The sequence below is a fragment of the Megalopta genalis genome, chromosome 7 (genome assembly GCF_051020955.1).
Source record: "Megalopta genalis isolate 19385.01 chromosome 7, iyMegGena1_principal, whole genome shotgun sequence".
Classification (NCBI taxonomy): Eukaryota; Metazoa; Arthropoda; class Insecta; order Hymenoptera; family Halictidae; genus Megalopta; species Megalopta genalis.
The window spans coordinates 19,988,920-20,010,754 of NC_135019.1; the positions used below are offsets into that span (position 1 = coordinate 19,988,920).

General features: G+C 36.4%; 1 protein-coding gene across 4 annotated transcripts in view; it reads left to right on the forward strand.

Moving 5' to 3' along the window:
• Nucleotides 1–21,835, forward strand: part of Nha1 (Na[+]/H[+] hydrogen antiporter 1) — a 171,294-nt gene that overhangs the window by 48,770 nt on the left and 100,689 nt on the right. For 3 of the 4 annotated variants that reach the window (XM_076523728.1, XM_076523729.1, XM_076523727.1), the window contains one exon: nucleotides 15,145–15,519. In XM_076523728.1, coding sequence (XP_076379843.1) covers nucleotides 15,145–15,519 — 375 coding nt within the window. Of the gene's footprint in view, nucleotides 1–7,077; nucleotides 8,588–15,144; nucleotides 15,520–21,835 lie in introns of those variants that run through there. The other variant, XM_033469393.2, reaches the window with a different exon arrangement.

Consider the following 21,835-nt stretch of genomic DNA (forward strand, 5'->3'; position numbering starts at 1 on the left):
CCTGCATATCAAGATAATGACTTGATAAATAAGGAATCAGAGAATCACGAGCGAAAAGCTTCCGCGGAATCGTAAATTATTTTTTAATGATCTGTGGGGATTCTCTTGGGAATCTTCTCATGAATTCAGTTAGGAACGTTTTGATAGATTGTTTTCCGAATTGAGGGGACTTCTCCATTATATGTTTTATAGATTCTATGAGGAATTACTCATCATTATGAATGAATTTTGGAAATTTCTTTATTAATCATTGCTTGAATTTATTGCTGAACGAATTGGTTCTCGAATTTCTTTATAAATTGTATTTTATGAACTTCTTTACAAATTATTTCGTGAAATTCATCAATCAATTATTTTATCACCTCATTTATGAATTTCAGAAGAAATCATGTATTTTGTAATATTTGTCACCAATTAGTTTGTACATCTCTTTCAATTATTTCCTAAATTTGAATTTTAGAAACTTCTTGAAAAATTTTAATACAATTTTTTTTAATGAATTACTTTATTCATTTTTCTAGGATTGTTTTCAGTAGATTTTAGTAGAAATCAATTTCAGTAGAAAGTTTCTTTAGACATTAAGAATTTCTTCATTAATTTCATAAAAAATGTCCATAGCTATCGAAAATTCTGTGAGAATTTGTTTTTGGGATCTCTATAAACAATATCCTTGTGAATTTCTTCCGAGTTTCTTTGCGAATTTTCTCATGGACTTCCTTAGGAACGACATCATGAATTTTGTAGAACCTTCTTTTGAGAATTTCCACAAGATCTTTCGATAAACTTAATAAGTAAAGTGCAGGTCGTCCAAACAGGCTTGCACTGTAAAGATCAGAATAAGTAAAGACCATCATCTTGTACTACCGTCTGGAAGATAATCTTGCTGAAAGCAAAATAATCTTTTTTAAATATGCTCGTTTCTCTATACTTTAAAAATTTGAACTCCCGAAACAAGACATACGAACGAAAACAAAATACAGTAAATTTTCTCCAATTGTCACTCAACATATAAACAAAAATGGACAATTTAAGAACAGGAGACACCACAATTATTCGAGTCTCGCGGCACGTTTTTGCAGTTGTTGACAATCGGCGACTACAAGAACGAGCCACGAGGCACGAATAATCGTGTCCCCTCTTCCGAAATTATCCATTTTTGTTTACACGTTTCAATGATAATTGAAGAGAATTTACTGTACCGTTCGACGACAATTAGAACGATACAGCGAAGTTACGTGACATATTTTTATGAAAATGCTCAACAATTCAGTTTCCTTTCGGCACTTGTGATCGGACAATGAGCGCCGCGGTTAGGTCACCGTTTAGCCGGTCAATTAAACAGCGTCGTCGAAGACATGTGATGAGTAAGGAGAATGCGATGACTAATCTCCACGTGACGGCGCGCGTAAAATTTCGCAGCTCTGTAATTATCATCCCGTAATCAGCGCTATTAATCTCTTATCGGTGACACGCGTGAGCCCACTTTTAAAAAAAGAATAATAATTAACATCTTGAAAGCTGGAAAACCACAGAAATATACGTACATAAATACACAATTTGTTTCCCCATGTGACCGAGATATTAACGATAAGCGAGCGTCGTAGAGGTGAGCAGATAGATTTGGTGAGGTCCGATTAAATATTCCTCGCAACCTAATAATGTACTATAATAACACAACAGTAGTCAGTCCACGGTAGTTATACTATATATATAGTAATACTAATAATAATATAGTATATTATACATTATATTATTATATTATATATATATATATAATATAATAATTATATATATATATATATATATATATATATATATATATATATATAAAAATTAGTATAAATTAGTATATATACTATATACTAACATACTATAATAATACAACCTAATATATACGTAATTTAATTTACATTTAAGAAACTTCCTTTTTCTGAAAAAAGATCGATGAGAAAACGACTCGAAATATTCTGTAGTTTTGATTGTTCTATATTACTGAATAATTTTTTCCGCGACAAACTGATATCCAGGATGTTATTCATCCTTTTTACAGAAATCCATGCACAGAGAAATGATTTCAAAGAAGGCAGAAAATAGATGTACACAGTTTATAGTTATCGCATATGAAGGAGAAGTATTTTTAATAGTATGCAAATCAGCAAGTAGAATCTGTGAGTGCCGAAACAGAAAACGCTGAATTAATAGATAGCGACTAACATTAAACAATTATTCAAATTTTCATTACTACTTGTTCATTCTACAAATTGATTGTGATTCGATTTTAGTTCAAAGTTCTTCGATTTGCGACAACATCGAGCTCGTTTCCAGAGATTGTATTACAACAGGTACCCTAATCGAGCTGGACTGATGAATCAGAGTCCGGCGATGTAAACATATCACGCGAACGACGCTCGCAATGAATTCAGGTTGCGGAGTCCGACAATCGTATTGACGCTGGGTCGCGGAACGCTTGCGAACGGTACGCGGTAAAGATCTGCCATTACGTCGGGTGTAGCCGCAATTAATTACATTGTAACATTCGCGTTCTATTTCGAATCACGTCTCTGCACAGTCTGCATCAGTCATCGGAAGCGCCGCGCTGCTTCTGTATCTGCAAATTTGACAAGTCTTTCGATTCCGAAACTCGTTTAACCCCTAACTACCGTCGACTGACTACGAGGCTGTTCCCAATTTTCATTTGTCTCTCTGTATCCCTTGCTGCAGTATTAATGATCTTCTCACGCCGTGTACATTACAATTAGAACCTAATTTTCAACTAACGAGGTTGATACAGTAGACTCCCGTATAACGTATTATTATTCCGACTAATAGAACACAAGAATTACTTGCATTTAGTAATTAAATCTGCTTCAGTTTTGAGCATTGCGTTGTTTTCTTCATCGTCACCGGCATCTTCCATTTCATTGTTTTTGTTTTCTTTTTATGCGGTCGATCTTAACCATCCACTCGCGAGCTACGTGAAATTCCCGTTCTAAATATTTTGTAAGCGGACCAAGCTATTATTCGATCTACTCTGATTAAAAATCGATCTTCTCATTTCTTTTAAATTCTAGTTTCTCTTTTTATACCCGTTTTAATATAATACTTAGAATGCAACTTCATAACAAATAAAACCAATCACGGAAAAATCAAAAACTCGCTCGTGGTTAGAGGGTTAATGTAGCACAATTTGCTATAACCCGAATCGATTATGTTTTCCTTGTTATTTGTTGGTATTTATCCAATCTGATTTTGACCAGCATGCCTTGCTGTCAACTGTAAATAAATATAGCCCGTTAAATAAATATAATCAACCTTAAATAAATGTATTATTATAAACTGGAAATTTTCCAAGCGTTCGCTTTCTTAAATGTAATTTTCCTCTGTCACGTGTACTTGGTGTCTACGACAAAAAATTATTTTGCATATTACGTCCGATGATAAAAAGTGTTACTTTATATTCTACGTGTGTAATAGTCGCGTATAACGTATGCATGTAATCTGTGGTTAACTGTGACAGTTGGACATGATTTAATGTGTAACGTGTACGCATAATCTATGGTTCTAATCAAGCCAGTATCTAGTAAACTGTAAAACGTGTAATGATAATCATACTTCTATTTAAATATAACTCATATTTTATAAAATTCTGCGCAGAGAATTGTCGAGATTATTTAAAAAGAAAATATAAATCGATGCCGAAATGAAGTCGTAATTGATATAAAAACATCCATTGTTATGACTGATGTTCAATTATCAACGTACGATGCAGAAACAATTCCAATCAATCTTTATTTGCAATTCGTGCGCATGTAATAACGCAATAAACATTATTAATCCGTGAGACCTTCCATAATAATTATGCAAGTTTCAATGTCCATAGTAATTAATGGTTAAACCGTTGCATTATCAAATTGAGTCAGACTCACGACGAAGATTTCGAACGGAATTTATAAAATGCTACTCATTTCTTTCACGTTGTAGCAAAATTGTGTTTTCCTGTTATGAATATTTAACCGTTTGAACTAAGATCTTTAGCCTGATAAACGCTATACTGTGAATCTTTATGAAAAATAAAAATAGTGAGTATTGATTGCAAAACAGTTGATAAGTTGAAAAAACAAAACAGTAGTTTTAAATTTTTAAAATGATTCCGCTATTTTGGATTTCATCAACCTAGTTTTGTTAAAAAAAAACTATAAAAACCACGGTATATTCATTGAACATATCTGCTCAGCACAGTGCATACTTATTGATAAAATTTTATTCTTGTTTGGAACAAAGTATAGAGCATCGCAAAGAATCGTAAAGTATGTAAAGTGGGTTGTCAAGCAAGAATTGTAAATTACAATGGATAAATTCAGCGGAGGAGGTGGCAGAATACCGACGTATTCATGATACTAAAGAAAGCTAAAAGTGATGTCTTCGAGTACCATGTCGAAGGTTTATCGATAGTATCGACAAAAAAAACCGTGAGCTACTCGGCAGATGATAAGATAGTTTCCCAATGTCGTGTAAAAATATGTGCAACATGAAAAAAAGTGATAAGGTGTCGACAAACAAATACTTGGAAACATTGAGAAACAGGGCACAATATGTTCTAATATGTGGCTGATACAATTGTCTGCTACAATCGATACAATACAGTCGATAGTTTCAAGAGTCTTAAACAATGCTATTGTAATCTGGCGGATTAAAGAGCAAAATTAATGAAACGTAAATTTATCTGCAAAAAAATGCCAAGAACTCAAATCATTTTATCTTGCTCACATCACTGGCACGTCTATGACGAAAGAATAAACCTGATTGAAGAACTTATTAGCCTGTGATTGCATTCCAATACATAAAGAAGGATTACATAAAATTATGAGCTACGAAGAACTGGTTATCATTCAATTACAAACGGTCAATACAAATAATGTGTACGACAGAGGAAAATGGAAAAATTATTCGTCGTAGTAAGAAATGGGAATTAAAGGTTTCTGAGAGGTAAGATTCATTTACGATAAAAAAGTTGAACAGTTAAATATTATTTATTAATTTTAAACCTTCAATTTTTTTCTCAATATTTTTTTATGACGCAAAATTACCTGTAAATAAATTATTATAATATTCACGTGGAAAATTTGGAAAATTGTAAAACATATATGTATACATGATCATACATATATTTAAACATGTATATATAAATACGTATTATGTAACTTTTACACTTGAATCAAATAAGTACTTCAAATAATATTTCCATTAATATTCCATAATTAAAGCAAATCAATTAATGATAACGCAATTTAGAAAAAAGTTTCAAAAATCATTTTTACCTCATTTTAAGACACTATTTTCGATAACGTTTATTACAGTTAACTGATCAACCACATCCGTGTCGATCACAACTTTATTTCTTTAACTCACAAACCGAAAAAGACAGAACTCACAGTATTACAACAGTTACTGCGTTTAATTCGATCTACCTAATGTTTCCTTGTTAGACCTAGTTGCTAAAGTAACGTTAGATGGTGTTACAAGATCTCGTAAATTTGATTGACAGTCGGAAACCGTGATATTAAAATAGAAATTGAGAGCAAAGAATGCGGAAGAAAAGTGAACAGTGATTCTAGGGCGATCGTCGTTTTCGGTGCGAAAATTAATTTAAGTTACCTGTAATATAATAATTCCCAAAGTAATTTTAATATATACTAATATAGATAATTAATATATATATATATAATTAATTAACTAATATATATATAATTAATATATACTAATATATACTAATAGTAATACTAATTCCCAAAGTAATTTTAACCGGTCTAGAACGTCCTAACGATTTCATTAGCAGTCGAAAAACGCGCGAAATTAAAACAGAGATCATCCAACATCCAAGAAGATGAATCGTGCTTTTAATAAGTCTGATCTCTAATATTTCGAGAGAGACATCGTTCCTTACCGTTTTTATGCCCTGATCTATTGTTTTCCATTGAAAAGACGAGATTGCTTTTCTAGTCTTAAGTCGTAAAACTAAAATAATTTCAGTTCGTTCGGCATACTTGAACAATTTGTTGAACAGCCGACAGACGCGGAGAATTAGAATAGTAATCATCCTATATGAAACGTGCAAGCGACGCCAAAGAAAAAAGGATTGTAACAGCTAAACCTCGTAATTCGTTTAGTCTGTTGCCCTTCGTCGTTCTTGTGATACCTTTGTTATGCCGGACAAACACTTCGACCTGTCTTTTGCGCAAAGCACCGCAGTTCACATTTATTATGCATAGTTTATTCAGATCTAAGTACTAAAACATCTTTATCTCGTCCAGAATACGGTGAATTTTCTCCAATTGTCCCCCAGCTTGTAATCAAAAATGGACAATTTGGGAACAGGGGATACGATTATTCGAGCCTCGCGGCTCGATTTAATAGTTGTTGACAATCGGCGACCGTAAAAACGAGCCGCAAGGGTCGTATAATCATAACTCCTCTTCCCAAATTGTCCATTTTTATCTACAAGCTGTGGAACAATTAGAGAGAATTCACTGTACTCTGAAAATTTGCATTACACTGGACAAATGAGAAAGACCGAATCGAGATCGTTTAGCACGAAATTAGCAAAAGACACTGAAGAAAAAAGAATCGCTGCAGCTAAAACCCAGCTAATTTAAACTAACCGAGCACATTGAAATTTATTCCGCGTAAAGAATCATGATTTACTTATCATGTATAATTGATTTCGAATTAAGTTCTGGAACTACGTTAGCTCATTCAAAATACTCTGAAACCACTCTAACCCGTTCAGCGTACTCCGGAATCTTGATGAACAGCGGTCGGTGACAGAGTTCGTGCAACACGAAAGAAGCAAAAGACACCGAAGTGAAATGAATCGTGACAACTGAAATTCCTAATTCGGCTAGTCCGAGCTAAGTGAACGCGTTGACCTACAGCCCGAGACGATCAGGGGCACGCCAGGTCGGTGGGTTAGGCCCGATTAGACTGTCAATGGAGTGTCCAGCTGTGCCCATCCTGTGCAACGCGGTAACAATTATTACCGCGGCCGTAACAGTCCCTCCTTGCCCAGCAGTTTTTACCAGCCCCACCATTCGCATAAACATAGCAGAGCGGTGCACGGTTTGCAGCGTTTAGTCTCTGGTTAAACTGTGCTCGTTTGACAGCGTTCGTTTCCTGCGTTCGTGTCCGCCGCCGACCGAACGAACGAACGAACGAACGATCCCGTTCCTCCATTCGTTGATCCGCGCCTCCGTGATCCCGATGTGGGTGTCGGGAGTCGCCGTTCGAGGAATCGATGACCCGGTGAACCTGCATCGAGTCCCCTCGAAACGGCGAGCCTCGATCGGGTAACACTCGGGATGCTCGGGCTCGAACCGAATCGGATCGGACACGGCGAGTTCGGTGAAACGAGTTGGCCGAGTCATGGACGCGTAATCGATTGACCACGCGACGGATTGCCGGAGTGACACCTCTCCCAGCAGACGTCGTCGTCCGCCAAAGACGTCGCATACTAACAAAGGGAAGCGAGTTAGAAACGACCGCGTCGGCCTTGAATACCGGCCGTTAACTAGGTGAACAAAGCTCGCGCGCGTCGGTGGAGAGGACCGTCGTGGTTAAAGCGGGTCAAGGTGTCAAAGACGTCAGCCGCGCAACCGTCAAGATATCGGCATAAGGTGTTAGCGAGCCCCGGGTCTCTCTCTCCCGAAGGAAAACAAAGTGTCACGCGACACTGTTAACGATCGCCGGCCGGCTATCAGCAACCTCGTGATCGTTAATCGACGATCGGGGATCATCGTGTTTGGACTTTCTCAGAGTCACCGTCACGCGACCGCACTGTCAACGATCGGCAGGGAGCCGTCCCCCGACAATTGTGAACCGGGCCCGACACGCATTGCCATTGCCAGTCAATCGACGGTTACCAGCTACCACGATCGGTCCGCGATCGCATTCGCTCCCTGTTTCCAAAAGGGACTTGGACTTGGACTTCGAGGCTCTTGGACTTCTCCCGGTGTTTTCAGTGAACCGTTTCCCTCCTCGACTGCATGGAGCGACCCCGTGTACCAGAGATTCAGTCCCGGTCCACGCGATTACCGAATTTCTTGTGTGCATGCGAATCCAGCCGCGATTCACTGTGATTAACCGCTCGGCATTGCTTCGCGATGCAGTAACGAGCCAGCCAGATTGGGACTGATCGCTGTTGCACTTCCGCCGGCTGTGTTCTCGCGGTTAACGTCGACCCGGCAAACGCGAGCTAGCTCGATATGGAAATCGATATGAGCGGGAGAGCAAACAAATCGACCGAGGAATTAGCGAAAAGACGTGTCTCCATTAGCGACCAGATCCTTGGGGTGGATAATCCGACGTTCGATCATCATCGGCGCATTAGCGCCAGCTCCGAGCATAACTCCGATCAAGGCCGCGGGAAATCGATACTGGCCCACGGCGGCAGCAATTACAGCAGCAACGAGAACATACCGCAGCACAAGTTCGATCTCGAACACGGTAGGATCAATGGGAACAGGAAGAAGTCGGCGTACAGTCTGACCAGCTCCATCAGGGATAAGATCGAATACTCGGAGGAGCTCGAACGGTAAGATAATCGCGAACGTCTGATAAGCATCGACTGGGTGTACTCGATTCTTTCACTGATAGTTTCTGAATCGCTGGCTATAGTTGCGCGAGAAATCATGCGAAGTTTCATTTGCTGCTTAATCCTTTCAGTATCAAACGAAAGCGTTCGGCTTAGTGTAATTTAGCACCGAAGGATCAAGACACTTATCATTTGTGTGCAACTTTTTCAATCAGTGGTAAAATAGTTGAGTCGTCTTTTGCAATTTATTCTCACAAAAAAATGGAGTTAAGAAAATCGAACTTGGATGGTGGGCTTTATCATTAAAATCTTGAGGAATATTTATTTACGAAATGATTGCGTTAAAGGAAAAAAAATTTTATATCGAAAGGACGTACAACAAAAAGTGAAACTTTGTACACAGAAGTCAATCTCCACAACGATTCATATCTTTGAAAAATGTTACATACTTTCTTAGTAAACGCTGTGTAGAAACTAAAAATATTCAATTTTTTTTCTAACGATTATTTTCGTCTTAACTCAACTTGAATCACCTTAAATCAGGTATAAAAATAGTTGAAGAACGTTGTCAAATCGTGTATGCATTTTCTTCAATAAAGATATTTTATTTGAAAATATCTCGATAGTTAATGATTTTTGACTTTGTCATATAGAATAACGAGCGGGATGTACACATTTCTATTAACACTACAACTACTGAGCCTTAAACGCATCTAATGTATATCGTTTTACAACAACGATAAGATTAGATTTCTTTTCACTACGTACGATTTCTATTATAATATAAGCTTGAGTGAGAATATGAGGAATTGTGAAAGTATAAATGAAGATCCAGTCATTTCGACTGATTTGGTAGTTCTAGTGTTAAAAAGAAAATGCAATTATGGATCGCAGATGCACCATTGCGCTTTTAAAAAGAGTGTCTTATGGGATGTTTGAATCATTCATCTGTTTCCTTTGATATTGCTAGTAACGAAGTTATGACTTTAAATAATTGTGTGAACCGCTCAGTATACACATGTAGTACCATTTACCTTTTTTAATTGGACCCCAAATAATTCGATTAATAACTACAATTTTCACCGAATATATTGTATCAGCTATGATTAGGTATATAACAATAGTGTAATAATAACAACCGGCTGCGTTTATGGTGTATGAATAAATAATATCTGTTGGTTCATTGTGAATACTACAAAAATGTATGCAATATACGATGCAGCTTTTAATTATTCGTCGTTTATGCATATCTATCGATGAGAATGGACAAAATTTTCAGGCAAAGGTGTATTCGACAATTGTGTTTGCCTTTTAATATTGCTTCTATCGAAGGTAACAATCAGAATGGAATCATTTAACAATCTATAGAAACAGAACAACGTTTAGTTGCGGATATAATTCATTCGTAACGTTGATCATATTTTATACAACAGAAAAATGTTCGAGAAAAATCGATCAGAGTTTTCGTTTCTACGGAATGTGACAAATAAGCTAAATGCATTTACAACCGTAATAAATGCACAAGATATAAATCAGTGAAAACATCGAAAGAATTTAGATATACTGTTTCATCCGGCTTAATTTATTAAAATTAATAGTAGCCACCATAAATTTTATAGAACCGTGATTTACAGTTTTAATCCACCTCTTCCTTTAACGATGCGATGCATGTGAATCCCTAAAGCAGCTGACATGTGACGCGGTATCTTGTAATCGGGAATCGTAATTTGAGATAAATGAACGGCGATAAGAATTAACATGTGATTACAAATGTCGATTGCGATCGCAAGATTGGATTTCACTTTTTGCGTTTCCGCGGCACTGTACCGGGTTCAGAAGAATTGCGAACATTTATCTGATTAAGAATCAAGCTTAATTCTTTTCCTCCAATTATCTCCTTTGAATAGTGAATCAGATCGAAAATAGCATTATCCGTAAAGATCCGCTTGCAGTAATGAAATAACGAGAACGCGGCAAGCATCGATCGTTAATTCGCTGTGCTCGAGGAATGTGTAATAGATCGGCGATCGATTTGTGATACATTTAAAGCAATAGGACGGAAGCTGTCCGCAAGTCCGGCCGACTGGTGAAACCATTCCACTCGAACTGTTTACATGCGTGCTCGCGCGATCGCGTAAGCGCGCACAGATTGTGGGGCTATCCTTGCGCATCGAATTAAAGAAAATGAGACAAAACTATTCGAGGTAGGCGATTCGAATAGAATTGATTGTAACGGATCTAGGAAGCGTCGCGGAGATTGTGATGTAACGGTCGCAGTTACAAAGCCTGTCATTTCCAATCGCCTTGATAAGATCATAAAGTCTAATGAGATTAAATCAACGGCGGTGCTAAGTTCCCTATGGATTTCATCGTTTCCGCGTTTCAGAAAGCGCACGAGCGGCATGTTCGCGATCCGCTCGTCGAAAAACCTATCGAAATCGCGTTAATCGCGCAACGGGACGGTTGGAATTCAGTGATACGGACCGCATGGGTACGAAAATCATGGAAAAACCCAAAGTTACATTATCTCGCGATACGTCGGAGCTACCGAGCATTTCTCATTTTTTCACAGTCGATTCGTCCATTCGAGCGATCTTGTCGATGGATCGCGACGATTACAGTAGACGAGATTCTTCTGTATTAGATTGTTGCAAATGAAATGTCGGTTTTTGCATTTATCAGTTCAACTTTTATTGAACAAACTCAATAATTATTCCATTGATCAAAACGATCTCCTTTAATACACTCTTCCCAGAGAGAAACAAGGGCATCAATGTCTTTTGAAAAAAATCGGAGGAACGAGAGACAATAAATTCATTAACCTCCAATCACGATACTTATTAAGACTTACGTAACCACCGTTATTGCTCAATAATGAAGAGATTGTGACTAGAAGCAAGTATATTAAAAATATTTTTTTCTTACAATTTTTGCTACAATTATGAATAAAAATTATGAATCAGAATGAATAGTAATTAGTAACGATTTCGCAATGGTAGTTAAAGTTTAAACGCTTTTTTTCCAACAATTTCTCGAAACAGTTTCTCGGATGAGAAATGATCTAGATGCTTGAAAATATCGTCGTCAGTAGGCGAATGATCGTGGGAACAAGGAGGTTGAGCAACAATTTCGCACTTCGGTACTGTTAACTTTATAACAATTTTTTTTACGAATTCTGACGAACCCTTTCTTTCTCGGTGAGTTCGTTTGGGACCCGCCTATCGAACTTCCTCACTTTTCCCAACGCTTTTGGATGCCGTGGAACGTTTGAATAATGAACATTCGTCCTCCCTCGATTTTCCGAACGGTTAAGCATGAATATACTTCAACCATATCCTTTACAATGCTATTCTCGAGGCACATTTTCTCGGTTTCTGTCACCGGAACGAAATTTTTCAACCAGCGCTGGTGATTTCGATCAGTTACAGTACCTTCGCGAAAAGCGCTATTTATGCTCCGATTTGTCTCACTCGCACTATTTTCGAGTTTTGACCTTGTACAAGTAAAATTATGCGGATTTCTTTTGCTTCCATCTTTAATAAAAATGATTTTCAATTACACGTATAGTAAATTCTCCGCAATCGTCCTTCAGCTTGTAAACATAAATGGACAATTTGGAATGTTAATATAAATATCAAAGATAAATATGATTATTCGAGCCTCGCAGTTCGTTTTTATAGTTGTTGACAATCGGCAACTATAATAACGAGGCGCAATGCTCGAAAAATCTTATCTCCGCTTCTCAAATTGTTCATTTATGTTTACAAGCTGAAGGACAAATGCGGAGTATTTCACTGTACATTGTACAATATACATAAATGTATGCACGCTAAGACAGGTATTGGACATTCATTATTCAAATTATGCGTGCACAACGGCGTCTGCGGCGAAAGAACTAAACTATAAAGGGGAGAAGTTTGAATTGTGAAAACCGCCATTTCATGTGTAACTATCAAATAGTTAACTTTGCCACGAGCATTTCACTCTATAGACCATGATGCGAAAGGACATCAGTATTCTTCGGACGTCGTTGCGTTTCCGGCAGACTTCGATGGAGAAACCTAAGTTCCTCGGTTGGAACTACTCTGAAATGTCATTTCAGAAATGAAAGAGGCTATCGAAAGACTAGGAGGATCTCTTAGAAATTCGTACGATGTTCAATCAGTTTTTGGTTACAACAATAATTGCTCCTTTGTCATACTGAGTTTATTACGTTATTATCATACTGTTCTAATATTTTGTATATCTGAAGTGTGGTAATAGAATTCTCAAAGATTTCATTAACCTTGGTCGAAAGAATTTATGTTCCGTGACAATTTCAAATTGTATTGCATATGTATTATGCAAATATGGTGGAAGAATACAATTTCAGGTCATAAAATTTCTCGATAGAATGATGAGCGTTGTTGTTTCTTTACCAAATACAACATAACACACTGTCGCGAAATTCTAAAGATATTTCAAAATCATAATGAAACATTGTAACAATTTTTAGTACATCAGACAACGAAAACCAACGACAGAAATTACGATGACAGTTCCCTCAACGATTGGAGATAATTGAATCCTTTTTCGTATTAGTGTTATTCGGTACCTTATGAAAGAACAGATATATTGATTTTCATATTAATATTTCTTATGATCACGAATTTTATTACAGCATTTGCCTCTACTTTAACGAAAGCATTTTCCACTTTTAGATACGTGTTAGTCAATAAATTTAAAAGATTCCAAGACTGACACGAAATATAATCGAATCTTACACGTAAAGTATTTATTATTGTTGAGACTTTGGCATACTGAAGGTTGCTTGTAAATTAAAAAATCACGAACATCTTAATAAAACATACTTTTTTGAAGCGATGTAGACAAACGATTTCACGAAAATCGATTGAATTTCACATCGGAAGTAGGAAAAGGTCTGCACTAATTAGACGAACCAGCAAAAGGAAGATTATGCAACTGATATATCTGAATAAATTGAGGCCTGGAACTTTTCCAATCCACCGTGTATATTGACTTTACTTCCTTTTTTTTTCGTCTTCATCCGTGTAACCGCGACTTAGGTAGAACTTTTAAATCTGCACACAGCGCTTCGCGCAGTCTATTTGTGTTTCGTATTTCCGAGTCGCTCGTACACGCCTTTAACTTTGTGTTTCGTGATCTCGTGATACTTTGAGTTTGGAATAGCTGGAATATCGCCGCTCGAAACACGATACAGAATACTAGACGTTGACAGAACTTACCGGAGTTACCTGAAACTGGGTATAATAGCAAACGTTATAGATTATAACTTATGTAATACGTTATACGAGCTTCACTTCTGAAATTAGCAGAGGACAATTTTGGATCTGAAAAGTTCGCTAGGAATGTAAAATATGTTTCAGTTGGATGGTATGATTTCAATCATCTCTCGACGATCAAATGAAAACAAGTTTAATTCGTTAACTGAATGAACTACCATCCTATAAACTTCAACAAAGTCAAAGTAATGTAGTTTGGGAGAAGGAAAATGCAGTGTTCATGATTTTATCAAAATATTATTTAAGTTTTACGGATTAACGTATTGTATCGTTACATATAAAAACCTATAAAAAATATGGTCTATAAAAGCCTACGAAAACCTATAAAAAATTGTTTTAAAGTATTAAAGTAGTACATACCGCAACCAAAATAATAATTACAAAATAGACGTTTCATGATTCTTGGAAGGTCAGAATATTATACATATGTATGTACCTAGGCTAAACCCTCCTTGTTAATTTCTTAAATTCATTTTATCTTTCTACTGTTTCAAGTTTTGTCCAGTTAGATAATTTTGGACATTATATGTATACTATAATAATTATAATGTATAATAATTATATGTATACAGTTATGCTCCAAAATCTATAAGAAAGCCAGAAAGAAATCCATTATTTTTGGTCTCAACACAAAGCTACGTATATTATTAAAATCTATAAATCTTTAAACATTAATCTAAAATATAATTCCATTTTTCTTTTAAGATAGGTAGCGATCTAGTGGTCAATTTTTAAATTGACTATTAAAAAATTTACAAGTTTAAAATTAAAAGATTCAATGATGGTGTTCTTTCCTACACGCCTAATAATATTATAAATACACTGCGGCTTTTATGCTCTTATAGAAAAAATGACTAGATAAAATACAGGATAGTAAAAACATTCAAAGAAATTAAGAATACTGTTGCACTGTAGCTTCAACTGAATAAAATAATCTTGCAATTTGTATCTTGCAATAAATGCAGACAATTCTTATTTTGCACATGAAAATCTACAAACAAATTGTATGTGTACATTGGTGCGTTGTTTTGAATTGATGGATGATGAATGTTTGTTGCGGGTCGTGGTTATGCAACTTTTCTCTCAATAAAGTAATTGAAGAAATATAAAAGATGTCTATATAGCATTTTGCAATCGATGCAGATAATTTTTATTTTTCACAAAATCGCACGATCTACTTACGAACATATCTCGCGAAGAATAGGTTTATTGGCGCATTGTTTTGAACTGATGGAAGATGATCGTTTGTTTCAGGTCGTGGTTATACTTATTTTGTGCGCGATGCCACGGTCGCGACGACACTCCGTCATGGGAACCACCTGGTTGGAGGAAAGTCTGTCCCCAGCCATTTTGCCCCAGCTACAGAAAATTCGCCCGGATTTTATGTCTGTTCCTGTTAGGGTTGCTACTTTGGGGCATCGTCTACTCGATGCTAGGCGACACCGCTGCCCCTGGCGGGCAACTGTTCAGCCTCGCTGCTCTTTGTATAGCGGGACACTTCGGGGGATGGTTGTTCTCCTTGACTACCCTTCCCGCCTTAATCGGCATGCTGTCCACAGGCATTATACTTCAAAACGTCGGCCTGGTACACATTGAGGGAGGCTATACCGTTGTCGTCGCCAATCTCCGGTGAGTACATGTTTCTTAAGCGGGCAATTTCTTTGTTTCTAAAAAAAATGTTCACTCTTTTACATTGTTTTTTTTTCGATGGAAATGTGAAACTGCTGAATTTGAAAGTCCGCGTAGGACTTTATTATATTTTTGTTGAGATTTTCACACTTTTCTAGCTCTGTTTGCTCGTAAATACAGTTTTCATGAACGACAGACTAGAATGCTTGCCGCAATGTTTTCATTGGCGATTGGCGTGATTGCCCCTTCTAGTTTATTTACAATCGAAAAATCTATCTATTTGCACTCGAAGCCATTTTAATTCGTAAAGCAAAACGTGTTTTCCAATCTACAGTATTTCTATTTTATATGATTTCTTGCGATTTATACATACAAAATTGAGCCTATTGGCTCGATTTACAAATTTAACTGTTCTTTAAATATAAACGAATCTGATACTGTTACGATTATTTTGAAGAATGGTATAGCAATTTTTAGTGGCCCTTCAGAGTCGCTTTCGTATTCATTTATTAAATTCGAATGTCAGAGTTTACTAGAAAAAAAGAATTAATGAAATTATAATTAGTCTCTTTTTTAAAATACAGTTAAAATTTCAGATTAATTGGCCTAGTACTTTCTTTTTGATCGCGTCTACCAGCTGTCAATTTGAACATTATTGTGAATTATAATTTAAAATGTCACAAAGTCTACTTCGAACACTTTAATTACAAAATTCTACAAAAATTTATATTTTTCACCGATATACGAGAAAGCAGAAGAATATTCAATTTGATTGTTACTGCAACCATAACATTGCTTTCATAGGAAATTTCTGAATAAACTATATTCAAGCACACATTACAATCAAAATTATATAAAATCTGTGAAATTGTAATTTATATTAATTTCACATATTAATATATGTAACTTAATTTATTTATTAAAACTATACTTTTGTTCTACACTGCGTGTAGAAACAAAATCATAAATTACATTGGGTCGTTCGAAACGTTGTTGAAATCTTATGTTTATAGAAGTTTTTACTGGCAAAATACTAAATCAAGTGCTTTTTTAACACTCTTACAGAACAAAATTTTTTTGAAAGACGAAACAAACTTCCCTAACAACCGAATAAAACAATTGATCACATAGTATGAGTTGAACAGTTGAGTTTAGTCGGTAACCCAAGCTTTGCTTAGCCTTCTTAAACTCTAAAGCAATTTCAACTGCTCAAATAAAACAAAGCAGTGAACGATCGTGCCAGTTAGTGAAAAGCGATATTGTTGGCGCGACGGAGAGAAAACGCCCCTAGATTCGTCGTAATGGAATGATCAGACGTCGTATTAAAAAAATCACTAAAATCGTAAGGAGATAAGGAAGAAAGATACGGAGTAATGGAATCAATGAGGGTTCTACTTTAACCGAATTGAGTATCAATGATGAACTCTCTTCTGCACGGTTGAACGACATTGTTGACCGGCGCCACCTAAGAGGTTAATTATTATGCTGCTGCGCGTGACTACAGTTAGGCTTAACTGGGCACGTGATTAAAGTCATGTGCCGTTACACAGACATTACTTCTTCGACTGAATTTGTAAATGGAGCATCATCGTCTCGTAATTGAAATTTATTCGGCTGCCGCCTGTCGGCGATATTTGTTTCGCATAAATATCGCCAAGTTTATAACACACGCCGAAACAAAACAGAGCTTTCGATGGGATCGATTTCCGAGAATCACGATGGCTGGACACCACCATTTTGGCACATTCGTTGATCGTTGCGCAGAGAATCATCATTGTTTCAACTCACGCGTTCACCGTGGAAAGTACTGGCAACTCGCGGCAGAAGCAACCGAGAAAGTCCTCGAAACGATTGTCAACGATCGACTCATCGCGGTCGTAAGGTGACCGCTTTTTATTGCCGAGGTTGTACAATAGTGATTCCGATGTAGGCATGCAGAAAACTACACGCGTGGCATAGTAATCACGTTTTCAGAGAAGCAAGGTGTATCCTTGGTAATAGTTACCTGTAATTAAGCAATCGCGTTTGATTCATCTAATAGTTTCATGTTTTCGAGCACGTTGTTATCACTCGTCAATTTTCAGTCATGACCCAATAGCGGAGTTGAGCATCATTCGAATTGTTTCGAATAAATATTTGTCTAAGATAATTACAGGAATAAATTCTTTTCAGTCGAATATTTAAATTATTCTATCTATTTATTTATTTTTATTCAAATCGATTACTTTCCGTATGAATTCCTATACGGAGAAATATTCTCATTCTAATAAATTCTTATTCGAGTGAGTTCTTATTCGAATGAATTCTTATTCGAGAAAGTTCTTATTCAAATGAATTCTTATTTGAATAAAATCGTATTCGGATACATTTTTTTTTATTTCTATCTGTCATTCGAATAAAATTTTGTTCACTTCTGCCGAATAGAATTGAATTATAGAAATTTTGTATAATTCAGGTTTCAGTGTCTCGGCGACAGGGATTCAAGGTGAACTCTAATTGGCAATTGCTTTTAATTCATTGAAAGGTTCCACTTCTTCGTTATATGTACTATATGTATTGTTACAGCTTTCGTGGAAATATCTGAAAAATTAGTAAATTATTACGAAGAGTTGAAACTTCGTTCAATTTAATATTTCATAGTTATGGAATGCAAGATATAGTCTGTAATTACGCAATCACTTTTAATCCATTGAAATGTTCCACTTTTGCAAGAGTCACAGGGTTACCACAGTTTCCTTCTCTTAGTAAATGATCGGAAAAGTTTGCGAACTATTATTACAAATTATAGAAAATCTCGTCACTTAATTTGCAGATTGGCTTTAACATCTTAGAGTTTAGTGGGATAACTTTATTTTTAATTACTGGAATAACTTTAGTTGGAAATGTTGCAACTAAATTACAGATTTTATTTATTAATGACTATATTGCGGATCCTTGTGCATTTGTCGCATTTACACATTTTTCAATCACTAGGACATGTGCATGTTAACAAACATTATTGACATCTCATTTTTACAACAAGGCATTTTTTAGTTGGTAAATTTCATTTCTTTCTCATAACTGGTTTTTATCAACTGATCTATAAAAATTGTGTTCATAAATTCCAAAATCTATAAAAAAGCATGTATTTTATTTTATAATTCAATGAAACACTTAATCGATCGATCCAATTCTATGTTTGCATAAATATCTGCATAAATGTTTAGAAGTCGATGAAACAAATTATAGATATTTTGTGAACTAATTTAGAGAATAAATCGCAGTCCCTTAGTTTCTCAGAAAAATTGTCAAAATCCAATAAACTACAGAATCTCTAACTCAGAAAATAAGATTTCAATTGATACTGACTTCATTGTAGATTCTGATCACGCCTCTCTCTTAGCGTCGTTTTCAAGAGAAACATATTTTCCATTAATCAAGCATTACGTCATTGACCAAACTGTCAGGTCAATCCGCCGAACTTTACTATTCTTGGAATCGTGCTTGTTAACCTTGCTTTAATAACACCACGTCGTTACACATCGTCATTAAAGCTGCTCTAATAACGCCAGATGCCTATAAAGCGTGTACGAGGTGCGGCTAATGCAAACTTTCTTAGAAGCAGCGAGTGACTAAGCAGGCACGAAGCTTCTATAAAAGTTGCTATGTTTTTTTTTCTATTAAAAACCGTTCTTCGAAAAATAGCAGGTCTGTTTTTTTTTCGAAAAATAGTAGAACGGTTTTTCGAAAAAGAAACGAACCGTTTTGTGAAAAATAGTAGAACGGTTTTTCGAAAAAGAAACGAACCGTTTTGCGAAAAATAGAGAAACCGTTTTCCGGAAAATAGCGGTATCGTTTCTCGAAAAATGGTGGAAACATTCGGACGAAAGACTGCACAAGGATCACGCTGTGCGTATCGCAGGCTAAAACTCCTGTTGAGCAATGTTATCATAGTGTTAAAGGGTCTGAAGTTCTACGAACGTGTAGGTGTAATCGAGCTGAATCCTCGGTTGGTTGCGATTCAGTCTATTGGAGCCGATTTCATCCGATTCCAAATTTATCCGTGGCCAACAGCTTCGATGTTGTCAGAGTTGTTCGAATCGGCAGACAGTACCGTGGTGGAACTATTCCAACTGCTGTCTTCATTTCTTTCAATCTAATGATTGCTTAATACCCTGGGTATCGATAGTAACCTTTGAAAAATCAGAGATTTAGAAGTGAGAACGTTATAATAAATTTAAACTAGTAAGATGTCTCAACTAACACGTTCTACGCATTTGCTTCGAGATTGATAGTCGAATGAAAATGATTAATCTTCTTTTTAATATAGCTGAGCCATTAGAAGATCTATTAGTAGTCCACAATTGACAATCTAATATTTCTTCCACTTTTTATTGATCTCTCCTTTGAATTCTTATTTTAACAACGGTAGTAATATTATAGTACATACATAGTACAGGAAATATTAGGGGGGCCGGAAAGTAATGTCGTTTCTGCGCATATTTATCTGCTTGAATTTAATGTAAACAAACGACATAACTTTCCGGTCCACCTAATATAATAAATGAAAGATTATCGGGGATATATTAGGTTTACTGGAATGTTCTGTCCGTTTTTTAATTGAAATATAACACAATTTTCATACATTTAATAATATTTATTGTAGAATATACTTTCCATCGTTATTTATGACTTCTTGCCAGCGTGATGGCAACTTGTAAATGCCATTTTTAAAAAATGATTTATTTTTAGAGGCGAAGAACTCAACTAGTGCTTGGTTGACACCAGCTTCAGTTTTGAACTTTTTTTCCTGTAAAAAGTTTTGCAAAGAGAGAAACGAGTGATAATCGGAGGGTGCTAGGTCTGGGGAGTATGGTGGATGCGACAGAATTTGCCAGCCTAGCTCTGCGATTTTCTGACGAGTCGCCAAAGCAGCATGTGGTCTGGCATTATCATCGGTAGCCATGTTTTCACGATCGCGTCTCACTTAATAATGACATGAGACATCTTTGTTTCAGTTTATTTAGGAGAGTACATGTGTGTAAATGCAATGATAAAGAGAGATAGTCATATATGTCTCAAATCAACATGTGCATATGGATTGAAACTTGAAGTGACACTATCGGACAGAACTTTCCGGTAGACCTAATATATACATATTTTTATTGTATTCGTGTGACGACTGTACAAAATCTTTTTTTGTTACAAAGAGTTTTTCACCTATATACGTATTATCATTATTATTGGCAATATTGTTATTATTATTAATATTATTGTTATTACTATTTTTAATATTATTATTATTATTATTGAACACTAAAATAGCGCACATTGGTAAATTAAGCTCAAAATACACTTCTTACGCGACTTGTTTCTCACTTCGACGCAAAATCACATAACTCTTTGGCGCTCGAGATACAAAAAACTAGCTACTAGAAAGAACAAAGTAACGTGATCAAAGTACATTCAATAAATCGTCCAACATTTGTACTTCTGATACTGAAACGGCTAACTAGAAACAAATGTAAATGTATCCGGCTTGGAGTGGTCGATGTTACGTATGCAGTCGTCAAAGACAATCTGCATGCGCCGCTGGAAAATACATGGCAGCCATCCATCGTATCGAGACGAAGATCGATAATAATATCAGGTTGCCGAACCCGATACCGGGCAAAGACACGAAATAAATTTTCGTTCCCGTTGGTCTGATGCTGGTCCAATAATTTTTTATTTATTGCCAGCCGGCAAGATGCACGGCGGCGGGGCGGCAGGGAGGGAAGAAACGAGACCGGAAATATTGGTACTTCGCACATTTTAATGTACAAATATGAGGACGGTCCCGTTCGCCGCGATTCATGAAATATTAGCCGTCAAGAACGGGAGAATTTATGTCTTTGACGCAGAGTATTCGTGTATCAGCGGCCGTCGGTGTATCACTGGCTGAGCCTCGACAGAGGAGCCGTTGCATTACGCGCTTACGTGTGCGCGTAACTGTGCAACGAGGCTATATCGAGCGCCACGGCAATGATATTCCCATCGATATTCAACTATTCGCGAATACCACCGAAAGTTACGAGTGGATGGAAGCGCAACAAGAATCTTGAACGCCGATAATGGAAACGGGTGTGGCCCGACGAAGGAAAATTCGAAACGGTTCGCATTGTCCGGGCAAGTGGAATTAGGGGGAATGCTTTCCACTTCAAAAGAATTCACGGGAACGCATCGCGTGCTCGGTTTTTTATCAGATACATTGAAAGTATTTGTCGTTTAACACGTTCGCTATCAGCATTTATTTATTTATTTATTAATGCTTTAAATCAGGTGGTTTATTTAGCTA